Source organism: Procambarus clarkii, chromosome 22, assembly GCF_040958095.1.
Source record: "Procambarus clarkii isolate CNS0578487 chromosome 22, FALCON_Pclarkii_2.0, whole genome shotgun sequence".
Lineage (NCBI taxonomy): Eukaryota > Metazoa > Arthropoda > Malacostraca > Decapoda > Cambaridae > Procambarus > Procambarus clarkii.
The window spans coordinates 30676686-30689614 of NC_091171.1; the positions used below are offsets into that span (position 1 = coordinate 30676686).

General features: G+C 37.3%; 1 protein-coding gene across 8 annotated transcripts in view; it reads left to right on the plus strand.

Annotated features, from left to right (window-relative positions):
• The window catches only part of LOC123758464 (Smrter), a 730161-nt gene that overhangs the window by 647090 nt on the left and 70142 nt on the right, over positions 1 to 12929 (plus strand). For all 8 annotated transcript variants that reach the window (XM_069328783.1, XM_069328777.1, XM_069328778.1 and 5 more), the window contains 3 exons: positions 3953 to 4135; positions 10733 to 10909; positions 11994 to 12703. In XM_069328783.1, the coding sequence (XP_069184884.1) occupies positions 3953 to 4135; positions 10733 to 10909; positions 11994 to 12703 (1070 nt within the window). The remainder of the gene's footprint in view (positions 1 to 3952; positions 4136 to 10732; positions 10910 to 11993; positions 12704 to 12929) is intronic.

The window sequence follows — 12929 nt, forward strand, 5'->3', positions numbered from 1 at the left end:
TGCTACAACCCCGCTGGTCCGGCACTTCTTGCAGGAAAGTGTCTTAATTTTTTCTTAAAGGAGTCCACCATTATTCTGGCAGTATTTCTATTCAATAACTGTGGGGGGGGGGGGGGGATTGAATAGCCGTGGACCTCTGATATTCATACAGTGTTCTTTGATTGTGCCAGTGGCACCTCTACTTCTCACTGGTCACATTCTGCATTTTCTCCCTTGTTGTTCACTCTAATATGTTATTTTATTGGACAAATTTGACACCAGGCCTTTCAGTCTTTACATATATATTATGTGATGCCTCTCTTGTCTCCTTTCTAAAGAGTACATTTTGAGAGCTTTGATATGGTCCCAATAATTTAGGTCTGCGTGTGCCGTGTATGTTCTCTGTATTTCCTCTTATTTCAGAGATCTCTCCTCTGAAAGGGGAAGTGATTACTGAGCAGTACTCAAGGCAGGGGAGCATGAATGATTTGAGTGGTATGAGCATTGTGGTGGGATCCCTGGATTTGAACTTTCTCAATATCCATCCTATCATTTTCCTGGCTGATGCTGTACAGTATTTGCTTGGTTTTGTTCACCAAACGTCAGGTCTTCAGACGTCATTATTTCCGGATTCTATACGTGTGTTTTTTCATTCTATGAGTAGATCTGATAGTGTCCTTTAACATGTATTTCATTTAAGATCTTACCATACCCGAGTACCTGGAATTTATTACCTGTACTGTTAAACATCATATTATTTCCCTTTGCTCATTCAAAGTCTTTATTGTTATCTTCTTCAGTGTCTTCTACAGAACTGTCTGTCATGTGCCGACTGCACATGGTTTTAAAAGGATGAAAAAAATGTCTTGGATTCCTTTCTAGAGCTTACCTGAAACATACGAGGTGCAGTCCTATTTGATTTAATGTTGGGGGGTGCTCCCTTCTGTCTGTCTGACCACCAATTTGGAAACTAGCAAGTCAGTCAGGGTACTGCTTTGTTGTCCCTGTGGTGCCAAGTAAGGCTTGGAAAGGCTTATGGCTGTAAACAACCCACCCTTCACCTAATATGTCACATTTTATTTGAAATCCACAAATGTTAAAAATGCAATGCGTTGTTCTGGCTGTATTAGTAAAAATTAAAAATACTAATATTGACATTTTTTCATACATCAGCATCGATAGGTGTGCTGTTTAGGTTCATATGTTTTTGGTTAGGCAAAAACAATTGCATTTATACAGAGTTGTAAATCGAGAGAATGGATTGAATAGTTTGTCACTTTGGGTGGATTTCGTTATTTTCCATAACCCCTCCAGCACCAGTAAGATCCAGCAGGGACATTTTAAAAGGTCCTGGCAGTCAAGGTTGGGTTAGTTCATCTGCTGTGGCTATTATGGACCTCTTTGTTTAGATATTTAGTGGGTATTAGAAAGCCTTAGCTTAGAAATTGCTCATTTGGCATCCTGGTATTTTTAGGATTGATCCACTTGGATATGAAGGAGGTTTGCATTGCAAGATATTTTCTCCAGTCCTCAACATTAACCACTGTACTGTGCCTTAGTTTATTATGACAATCGCCCTGTGTTCATACAAAAAATTATTCTCCTGAAGTTTTTTCATTCTAATACAGGGTGTATTGTTAAAATGCGTTCTCTGTTGACGTGAAAAAAAAAAAATATTGTATGCAACATGCAGTACTTTGACTGTGATTGGGCGAGAAAGTTTGACAATATTGAGGCATTGAAGAGTATTTGCCAGCGACGGTGTGCTTTCAGCCCAGCAGTGTGGCAAGGGTTGCCGCAAATATATTTTTCCATAATTATTTCAAGGTCTTTGTTATTTTTATATACTTTTTTGTAGTAATATTATTCAGTAGTGTGTATTTTGAAGAATTTATGTAATTAAATGTGTGGAACATCGCTATGCTAAAAAACATAGTGCTCGTATCTAGTGACACGTATATTATATTCTTATATCAAAAAGTTTTTTCCTCTCTGTTATTACACTATACACACACACACATTATATATAAGTATCTTCATTTTTGTGACCACTAAGCTGGTCTGTTGAAAGTTTATGACCTAACCACAAGCCAATGTTAGCCTAGATCCTCTCGGCAGCTCAGTGTGGCGGCAGCTGCTGCAAATATATTTGTGCATAATTACAGTATTTCAATATTTTGTATCTAATTTCTTGCAGTAATATTATTCAGTAGCATGATCGTAGCCACATGCTACGATCAGCTGGTTCCAGCAGATGGCACCTGACAGCAAAATACCGTACCCAGAAATAAACTACACACATCACTATTATTACTACAAATGCTGATAATATCGTCAGGTTCCTGTCAGTAAATCATGAATATGAATAATTTTCCACAAGATTATAATCCAAAGGAACATGAGGTCACGATTCATGGCGTGTAGTCAAAAATCTCTGCGGTGTGCTGTGAATGTCTGCCTCCTGCTGTGAACATCGTAACTAGCATATTGTACAAGGATATCTCAACCTTGTACTTAATTTTTATTACTGTTGGGACCATATATGATGCTGTCATTGCACAATAATTGCAGTCACCCTTTTTATTTATCAATATTAAGTGGTGGTGTGGCCCCAACTGGGCCAGCTGTGCTGTGAGCTGCAGCTACATTCACCAGCCTTGGTCACTGGCAGTGCTGAGGCTCTCACAGTCAGGAGGAATGCAAACAATTTTTTTTCAAGATAGTGTCCGTTTATACTGGAGTCCTGAGGCACAGGATGTGAGCCCTAAAAATCCGTGGGAGTTTTGAATTTTATGATATTCTAACAAATGTGATATGCTGGTGTGCACACCCCCTTTTCCCCTTCATTTTAGTGTGCACAGTCAACCCGTTCTCGCAAATTTAATAAGTCAATATTGGCTTATTAAATATGTGCATAGGTGACATACTTAACATAATAGTTTCCCTTGAAAAGCTTCATAGAAAACACCGACCTTACCTAACCTATTTAGTATGTTAAGATAAACATCTTATTGCTTCGTAATTACAATTATTACCTAACCTATACCTATAATAGGTTAAGTAACAATTGTAATTGCGAAGCTATAAGATGCTTATTTTAACATACTAAGTAGGGTAGGTAAGGTCGGTGTTTTCTATGAAGCTTTTCAAGGGAAACTATTATGTTAAGTATGTCACCTATGCACATATTTAATAAGCCAATATTGACTTATTAAATTTGCGAGAACGGGTTGGCACAGTACAGTGGTTAAAAAAACATTCTCGTTTTTTTGTAAGGCATAGTAGCACCTACTACACTCGTGCATTAGCGTAAGCAGTAGGCATGTGGAGCTCTTCTACAAGTTTTGTAAGTGCTACTGTTGTTCATATGTTACTTAACACCAGAAATACTGTGCTACGTGGGTTTGTATGTGAATTGTATGATTTTACAATGAGCGAGTTCAGTGGAAGCAAGGCATGTTGTGTTATAAGGTGTTTTAATTATTCTTAAATTACCCTATTTGTATTTTTTTTTTGTGTCCTCTGTGAGACGGCTCTGTTTTTGTAAGTTTATATTTTAATATAGTTATATAGCTCAGAATAGTTTCTAATATACATATTTTAAAGTGTTAGAAAATCGTACTTGGGTCAGTGTAGAGAGGCTAGAAAATAAATTGTTTGGTATAGTGTGTTCTTGGTCTCTCTTGTAGTTTTTGTATACATGTCGATTACTGTAAAGTATTTTCTGGCAGATGGGACATTTTGGTCCACTATCAACTAGGTATATATATTGCATCTACATGCTCAAAATTGTTTTCCCCTTACAAAACCACTTAAACATCACTCTCAATGATGAAGCATCCTAAAAAAAATTCAACAAAATACCCTGTTAAAATTGGTGGGTTTTATATGCCAGAAATTACTGTGAATACTGAACATTACTCTGATTTTATAATATTTCAAGTGGAGTAATTCTGAGCCCTTTTCTTTTCAGCCGCTTTATCATCAACCAACAGACACGGAAGTCTACATGGCAAATAAAAGACAATATGCAGGTTTCAAACGGAAATTGGTTGAGTACTTTAAGAAGCGCCATACTAACAAAAATGAGCGGGACTCCAATCTCACCCAAACGTATTCCAAACTCATGACGGAGTGGCTAAAGAAAGTTGAGAAGGTAAAGTACGAGACAAAGCGTGTTGTTACAGGGAACCAATCTGTAATGTGTTGGTCAATTTTGTAGATCTAAAAAGAAACTACTGTACAGCTAAAATTGAAGAGGAATCATCTCTATTGTGAATTGGTTCATGGTCCAGTTAAAATTTTCCTCACGCGTTTTCCAGTAGGGGTGTGTTACAGAGGAGTTACAAGTGGCAGACATTTGTCATAGTGTTGTGTAAATTATGAAGTGCCTCTTACATTCCAGTTACTATATACATTGAAGGTATTATCCCGAGTGTTCCTGTAGACACTGAGGTGTATGTCTCTTTATATGTTATAAAGATATCTTTATATCTCTTTATGAGTTATGAAACTTTATAACAGTACAACTACAGTTCTGTCAAAATGGAAGATTTCATGCAATGCCTGTGTTGGTGTAGGAGTTTTGAAGGAAATTTCTTGGATTAATCCGTTTTCATTTGCTATATGGAGGTATTTTAAACATCAATATCATTCACGTTTGTTTCCATACATGCTGGAATTTACTATTGTTTTGGGAAGTGTTGATTTTGTTTCGTTAACTGCCTTATTTGTTTCTTTATTTTGTAATATGCTTAAGAAAAATAACATTGTTGCAAATCAATTTTATTTGAGTGAGCTGTTGATTTATAGTTTTGTTATTTTCTTAGTTTTTTATAAATTAGGATTTAAATTTTGTATGCCAAAAGGACTGTATTTTCTCATTAAAGGATTTTTCAAACTTCCTGTAGCATTGTGTAATTCTCTCTTGACCCCCCTCCCCTCCTCTTTGACTTTGGTGCTGGATTATGAGGTCAAGAACTTACAGCCTCTAGACCAGTGCCCGGTTGGTAGATTGATGGGGACTTATTGTCTGGTTGTAGATTGATGGTGGAATTAGTATTGCCTGATTGGTAGATTCATGGGTAGGGGGGGACTTAGTTCCTAGTTAGTGGCTTTATGGGGGTGACTGGTGCTTGGCTAGTAGATTGATGAGAATTGATTCCTGTTATGGTGGAATATTGGCACCTGGGTAGTTGAGATATGTTGCCAGTGCTTGTTTGAAAAGTTTGGTTAATCGCCCAGCTTGCCCTCTAACTGAATACACTACATTTTTTAACACTAAACCCCACAGTAAAATTGTTGTGGTTTAAATAAATTAAAATAACTGGAATGTTGGTGTTCCTTGGGGGTAATGATATGGGCTAAATTAGGTTAAATCAGTTTCCTAAGTTCTAACGCCTCTGATTAAGCAAAACTGCTGCCTTTTTTACCGAGAGGGTTTCAAGAGAATGGTCTAAATCACCATATTATGGGTGCTTAGTTGCATGCTTCATATTTTTTTTCTGCTTTCCAGTTTGGCATTTGGAAACATCATGTAATTCCTGTATTTGTACTTGTAGATGTTTAGGAATCTTATTTATCTCATGACTGGAGAAGATTTGCTCATCTGGATAATGCCTATAGTTCATAATTTAAGTCTGTGATGGTTCTTAAGTTTTTGGTACCTTAGTTCTTTAGCTATAGTTTTCCTTTGAAAATAATTTATGCTGGACACCACAATTTTGGAAGAATATTCACAAGACAAAATACTAATTTTAGAACTTAACAAAACTTGGCTGAAGGTATCCTGACTCAGCACCAACTTGGATCCCTTCAATGAAGATTACTGTAGATGGAATAAGATACCTTTAGGGAGATCGGACAATAAATGGTATTCTGAATGGGTATGGCCATTGGTAAACCTAATGCTGGTCACCTTTGCTGATTGGACAAGACAGGATGCCCTGGTGATGTACAGAGAATATTTTTTTATATTTGGCAAGAAGCTTTGAATTTGGTTTACTAATGTATTTTGAATTCTAATTTTTAACCAGAGGCTTGAAAATGCCGGTTAGAAAAAAAAGTTGGTAAAAAGGGATGTGGCAAGCTGGTAAGGGATGCATGACAATAGGATGGGATGCAGCATAATTGGTAGAGATGTGGCAAGAGAGGCAGGGATATGATAGTAGACGAGGGACACGACACAGGAGATGGGGGAATACTGCATGGTAAATGGGAGTGTGACACAGTTTAAAGGGGCATGACCTGATAGAGACTGACAATTTGAGAAAGCAGCATTGTGTTGAAGGATAAATTGAATAAAGGATGACTATGGCATGAACAGATACGGAATGCAAAAGCATGACAATAATTAGATTGGGGTATGTGATTTGTTAGTCATGTGGAACAAATGGATAATGAGCACTGAAGAAAGTGCATGCATTGTACCTGAATGGGGTTCTGGGAGTTCTCCTCAAGCCCAGCCCGGGATCAGGTTCAACTTAAGAGCTTGGTCCAACAAGCTGTTGCTTGGAGCAGCCACATACCACTAGAGTCCAGTTGGTCTGGCATTTACAGAAAACTGTCCACTTTTTTTTGTTAAGACTTCCAAATTTGTTCTGGCAGTAATTTCTTATACTTGCCTGGAGTATATTGAAGAACTGTGGACCTCTAAAGTTCATACAGTGTTCTTGAATTTTGCCCATGGCACCTCTACTCTTCATTGGCTCTATTCTGCATTTACTTCCATATCGCTCAGTCAAGTATGTTGCTATTTAACTGCGCAATTTGGGACCTGACCCTCCGGTATTTTCCATGTACAGTATATATGATTTATTACCCCCTCTCGTCTCCTTTCTAGAGAGAGTACATCTTGAGATGTTCCCAATTGTTTTACTGTCTTGTGTTTGTGTGCCGTATATATATTCTCTGTATTCCCTCAATTTTAACAATCTCTCCTGCTCTAAAGGGAAAAGTGAGTATCGAGCAGTACTTGGGTAGGGCAGCACAAGTGCTTTGAACAGTATGATCATTATGATGGGATTCCTGGAGTTGAAGGTTCTCATTATCCATCCTATCATTTTTCTAGCTGAGGCTGTATTTGCTTAAATATGCTCTCTAAACATTAGATCATCAGACATCATTATTCCCTGAGGATTTACACCTTGCTTTCCTATTATGGGTTGATTTTCATTGTGTTTTATACCCTGTATTTTGCTTAGTCTTTAATTTTTGCCATACCTACATACCTTGAATGTGTCACTGTTAAACATCATGTTATTTTCTGCTGCCCAATCAAAGGCTTTAAAGAAGTAATAATTTTCATGCTGATATTTTGTCATTGTAAAAGATGACACAAAGCTGTGACATACTTTTGTCTATACAGTATCTGATATGAGAATAAGGAAAAGCAGTGGTGCAAGGACTGTGCCTTCACATACAGAGTTTTTCATTGTGCTTGGAAAATTTTATTACTGTTACTCTTACTCTTTGAGTAAGTAAAACTTACTCTTACTGTTACGACTGTTACTCTTTGTGTGCTGTTTGACAAAAAATTTAATAGCATCACCCTGCTTTACCTGTAAAGTAGGGTGATGATTAAATATTATCACCCCTACTTTACCTACCTACTTTCAGTAGGGTGAAATAATATCATTCACCCTACTAAATGTCATCACCCTACTTAATATCATTGCCCTAATTTTTTTTCATAGTAGTAGAATAGTTGCAGTCTTCCTGCTCTAATTGCATTTTGGCCTGAGTTGTAGAGGTCAGTGGCCTCCATAAGACTGGAGAATTGACGCGTGATCACACTTTCAAAGACATGTATTATGTGGGATGTTGGTTCAACTGATCTATAATTCTTAACCCATGCTTTGCTCCCTTCTGTAGGGGAGCTATACCTGTTGATTTAAGCTCTTCTGGTATCTCTCCTGTATCCAGACATTTTCTCCACTCTACACTAAGTGCTTGTGCTACTGGGATTTTTACATTCCTTAATGAATATTGCATTCTATAAGTTTGGACCCAGGGCTGGGTGCATTGGTATTTTCTTAACTTCTCTTTCAAAAGCTGCAAAGTCCGTAACGATATCGGCTATATTTTCAGGGGTTTGGATATTATGCATAAAGAAGCTGTCTGAATGTTCGCTTTCATGCTGTTATTGGAGTGCTAAACATGTCCTCATTTTTTTTTTTTTTAATGAATTAATTTCTTTGGCATCCTCTGTGTATGAATCTTCTCTTGTAAGTATAGGTTCAATATTGACGGAGATTTTTTATTTGGATTTCGTGTATGTGAAAAAATATTTTTGAATTATTTGTATTTTGTATGGCTTTCTTTTCTAATTGCGTTTCTTCAATCGGCTATGATTGTTTGTCTGTTCTATTTCTTCAATATCCCTGTTTAAATTCTTCTTTCCTCTTAGTGATAGTTGTCTGCTTAACCATTACTGTACCATTATTTGTGCCCCTTCTTCTGTAGTGCTGTCTGCATTCTCTTTCTAAGCTGGACATCTTTGTGGCTTTCAACAAAGGAACAGGGTTTCTGCCAGTCAATTGTTGTAATACTTGCATGGGATTTTTATTACTTCTCATTAAATGTTTGTAAGTTCATATTTATGTTTCTGAGGCTCTCCTTTTATTATTAAAATTGAATTTATTAAATATTTTTTCTTGCTAGATTATTGTTTTAGACCTATTATGAGTATTGATATTAGTTTGCACTTTTGTGAGCCTGTGATCTGAGTGTGTGTGTGTGTGTGTTTGCATGAAGGTTATGACTTGAGAGAATAGTAAGGCATAGGGGATGGGATATGGTGTACAGTCCTACATTTCATTAATGAAACTAATTATTAATGTGAATATTTTGCTAATTTGATGGCACTAGTTTCCTTTGATACTACTGAACATTGTAGGTAATATGTAATCCAAACTGCACTCAAGTAACTTTCAATCAAAGTAGGATAATAATTAGTAATGCCAATTCATTGTTACATCAGAGTCACTTGCCCGGCTTGACCGTTGCCATATCTGGACAAGACATTGTTGTAACAAAGAATCGCCATTAAAAACATTGAACTAATGTTGATTAAATGTTACTTGAGCATGATTTGTCTACTGAGACTGACAGGGGGAAGGCCAGGGTCACTATATCTTGAACATTTTTGTTTAACATTATATGTACAAGCCATTCAGTGGAGTGCTCTTCCAGACTGAGGGACGGAGGGGTTATCCTGGTACTGACAGTGATGTTAAAAACTTAATTGGAAATGATATTTATTTAGCATTGTGAAGTTTAGTTTAGTGGATAAGCTTCATGATTTTCACAATTTTTATTTAATGAAGGCTGGGTTTAAGTAGAAACATTAATCATTAAGTTCTTTTTCTCTCATTAATTTATTATAAGAAAGTACAGTATTTTGTTTATATATCTGGGGTAAACAGAATTCTGTATTATTAGTTGGAATTAGAGAAAACAACTAAGAATGATCCATTTTTTTTTGCTATACTGTTACCTTGAAAATGTGTGTAACTGTCAAATTTTGTGGAAATTCTTTGATTGGAAAAATTTACCTTGGAGGGGATGGTACATCCCAGACTAATTGTATGAAAATGGTGCAGTGTGGGTTTATTCATTGTATTATTGCTTGATTATTTCATGGTGCTTAGGTTTGGGCCTACCATGAATTACATATAGGCTTATTTACTAAAATTGATTTATATGCTAGCCCTCTCATGCTATATGAGAAATATGTTTCTTACCAATTGTTTAAAACAGGCAAAATTTCAATTGGCCAAGCTCGTTAAGAAATGTTGGCTGAAAGGTTAAGGTAAATGTGAGGAGAGTGTTATGTTATTGTGACTATATAGCACTTTGAAGGGATATGTAGACAAGGATCTGGGATAGGACAAAGGGGAAGGAATGGTGCACAACCACTTGGACTATATGGGATCGTACACCAACCTGTAAGAAGTGAGGTCGTCCCTGTACTAACCAGTCCAAGTGGTTGGTGCAACATTTTTAGGAGGTCAGGGGGAAGCCTGACTACCAGAATGGAAGGTCTAATCCTCTGGGTTAAAAATATTCTGGTGATCTTCAACGGCACGAGTCCGCCCATCCAAGCATCAGTTGTGGAGAGAATTCTTCTATTATGCAGGTACCATCTGGTAGGTTTGATGAATTTCCCTCCAGCTTGGCCTTGTGAGGGAAAGTTGGTGCTTTTGTTGGTTTCCAAGCCATATTAATAGTTTTGTGCCATCTCCTCAATACTTGAGCTTCCTTACTGTTCTCAGGTTAGAATTGCTGCCTCCTCCTTTAGCTTGGCTCCATTATATTCTGTTTTTTTTTTATTTAAGCAAATTTGGCGAATCAAGTGGTAGTATATATATGGAGGCCTCCATATATACATTAGTACATATGGAGGCTTGGCAGGTATTAGTGTCACAAGGTAGGGCATCTTGCATATATGCATATTGGTCAGATATTAACATATCCAGCCATATGGTAATGATTTGTGCATTAACAATGTTGTCCAAAGTCTATATTTATCACAAATGAAATGGTTCATGAACTGGGATGCGTCGAATAAACTAGCCTACTGTATTTAGTTTTATCTAGACATTGGCAAGGGGATCTTCATTGTTGGGTTAGTCAAATTCTTTTCTTTTATTTCTTTGTCTGCATTTATGTACGTACATCTAGTAGTGGTCCTTTCAACGCGTGTCTGTTCAGAGTCTGTTCCTTCTCCATCTATGACTGTCTTCTTTTTCAGGTTGAAAATTCTAAAAAGCATAAGGAAAAGGTAGCCAAGAATAGAGAGCTGTTTGAAAAGGTCTTCCCCGAGTTAAGAAAACAGCGAGAGGAGAAGGAGCGTTTCTCTCGAGTTGGCGCTCGAGTCAAGAGTGATGCGGAGATGGAGGAGATTATGGATGGTTTGCAAGAGCAGGAGGTGAGTTGTTTCTGGGTCCAGTTCCTGAGCAGTGTTAGGTGGTCGACTAATTATTATTTATGTTTGCCCTTGTAATAGTATTTTCTTATACGTTAAGCTATTGGATAAGGGTAGACACTTTTAAATAATGAGCAGGTTTTGTGAATGCCCTGGAGTGGTTGCTTGGAAAAGTTGTCAAAAGTTGACAAAATCTCTGGTGGGCAGGGCCTGGATTTATCAAGCATTTATACATCAACTTTTATTAGACTTAAAAAATGCAGACTAAGGACTAGATATTAAAAGTGTTGCCTTTAAAGTTCATGCATAAATTATGAGGTTTTCTTCTTTTAGGCTATTCCAGTAGTTAAGTTTGAGATGCACAACAAAATCACAAGACAATGATGTATCCATGAGAAAATATTGAGACAATACAATGGGTCAAAGCTACGTCCCTGGCTTCCCCGGGCACACATACTTCCGACTAGGGAGTCCAGGGATGCAGGTTCCATCCCATTACGTGGCCTCGGTATTTTCTCCTAAATTTGGAATAATATTCTGCATAAGAGAATAGATGTACGGTGTATATCATTAATGGGAGTGGTTGGCATCCTTTGGCTTTGCCTTTTCTCTTAATCCATTATCATAAATTAAGATAAATTTTTGGAAATTTTTGGGATTTTGGGAAAATCATCGAAGCAGGGCAGAGAGATTGATCACCCCAGACTCACTCCTGCTCCAAAGATTTTCCCAGATATATCATGTTATTGTGATTTTATTGTGTACTTTGAGAATTCTGGAAAGGGCATTAAGTGTGTGTGTGTGTGTGTGTGTGTGTGTGTGTGTGTGTGTGTGTGTGTGTGTGTGTGTGTGTGTGTGTGTGTGTGTGTGTGTGTGTGTGTGTGTGAAACTTGACTTTATTTGCTGACACATACACTTGCTATGTACAAATGTGGTTCATTAAACTTATCATTCAATTGTTAGTACGGTAGTTGATGTGTCTCGTTTGTTTGGTTGGTAACATTTTTATTGCACATTGAGCAGTAGCCCATTTTGAATTGCTTGAAGTATGTGTCAAATTAAGACTAATATCACTTGTCGTTCACAGAACGAAGATAAGAAAATGCGAGCTTATGCTGTAATACCTCCAATTCTTTTGGAGGAGAAAAAGAGACGACACCGTTACATTAACCAAAATGGACTAATAGAGGAACCAATTAGTGAATATAAGGATCACAAAAATATAAATATATGGACCGAGCAGGAAAGAGAAATATTTCGTGATAAATATTTACAACATCCGAAAAACTTTGTTGTGATAGCAAGTTATTTAGAGAGAAAATCAGTGAGTGATTGTATTCAATACTATTATAGCACCAAAAAGAAAGAAAATTATAAGATGCTAGTGAAAAGGAGAATAAGACGACCACGGAAACCCAACAATCAGCCAGTGGTGGAAGTTTTGGGTTTGAACTCTACGGGAGTGACGACGAGAGGTTCGGTGGCGGCATTACGGACGCAACAGCCCTCTAATGGCAACAGACCCATATCCATGACTGGTGTACAGGAGGAGCCACAGAATTACTCTGTAGTTAACCCTCCATCCAGTGTGGCCTCTGGTCCCTCCCTTTCTGCCACTGCCAACAATACCCCTGCCACCTCCCCGGGGCCAACCCAAACCATGGCCTTGGAGCTGTCCACCTCCGTTGGAGCGACCCCCATCGGCACCGAATCTTCTAATAATACCACTACCAATACTACTCCTACTATATCTAACAAAGAAGTTCAAGAAAAGGACAAGGAGAACCTTTCTGTCAGGTAAGTCACATTTAGAGAATAGTGATACTTGCTTGGCATCTTGATTTTATTAATATACAAACTTTTTAAATGTTTTGTAATTTGTGAGCTTTGTTTTGTTATTTTTGTTGACAGGTTATGTTTTAGCATTATACCTCATAAAGCACTGGTACACACCCTCTCAGTAGATCAAGCATTTAAGTTAATAATAATAATTTGCAGGTCTAATGGTTTGCAATGTTATTTT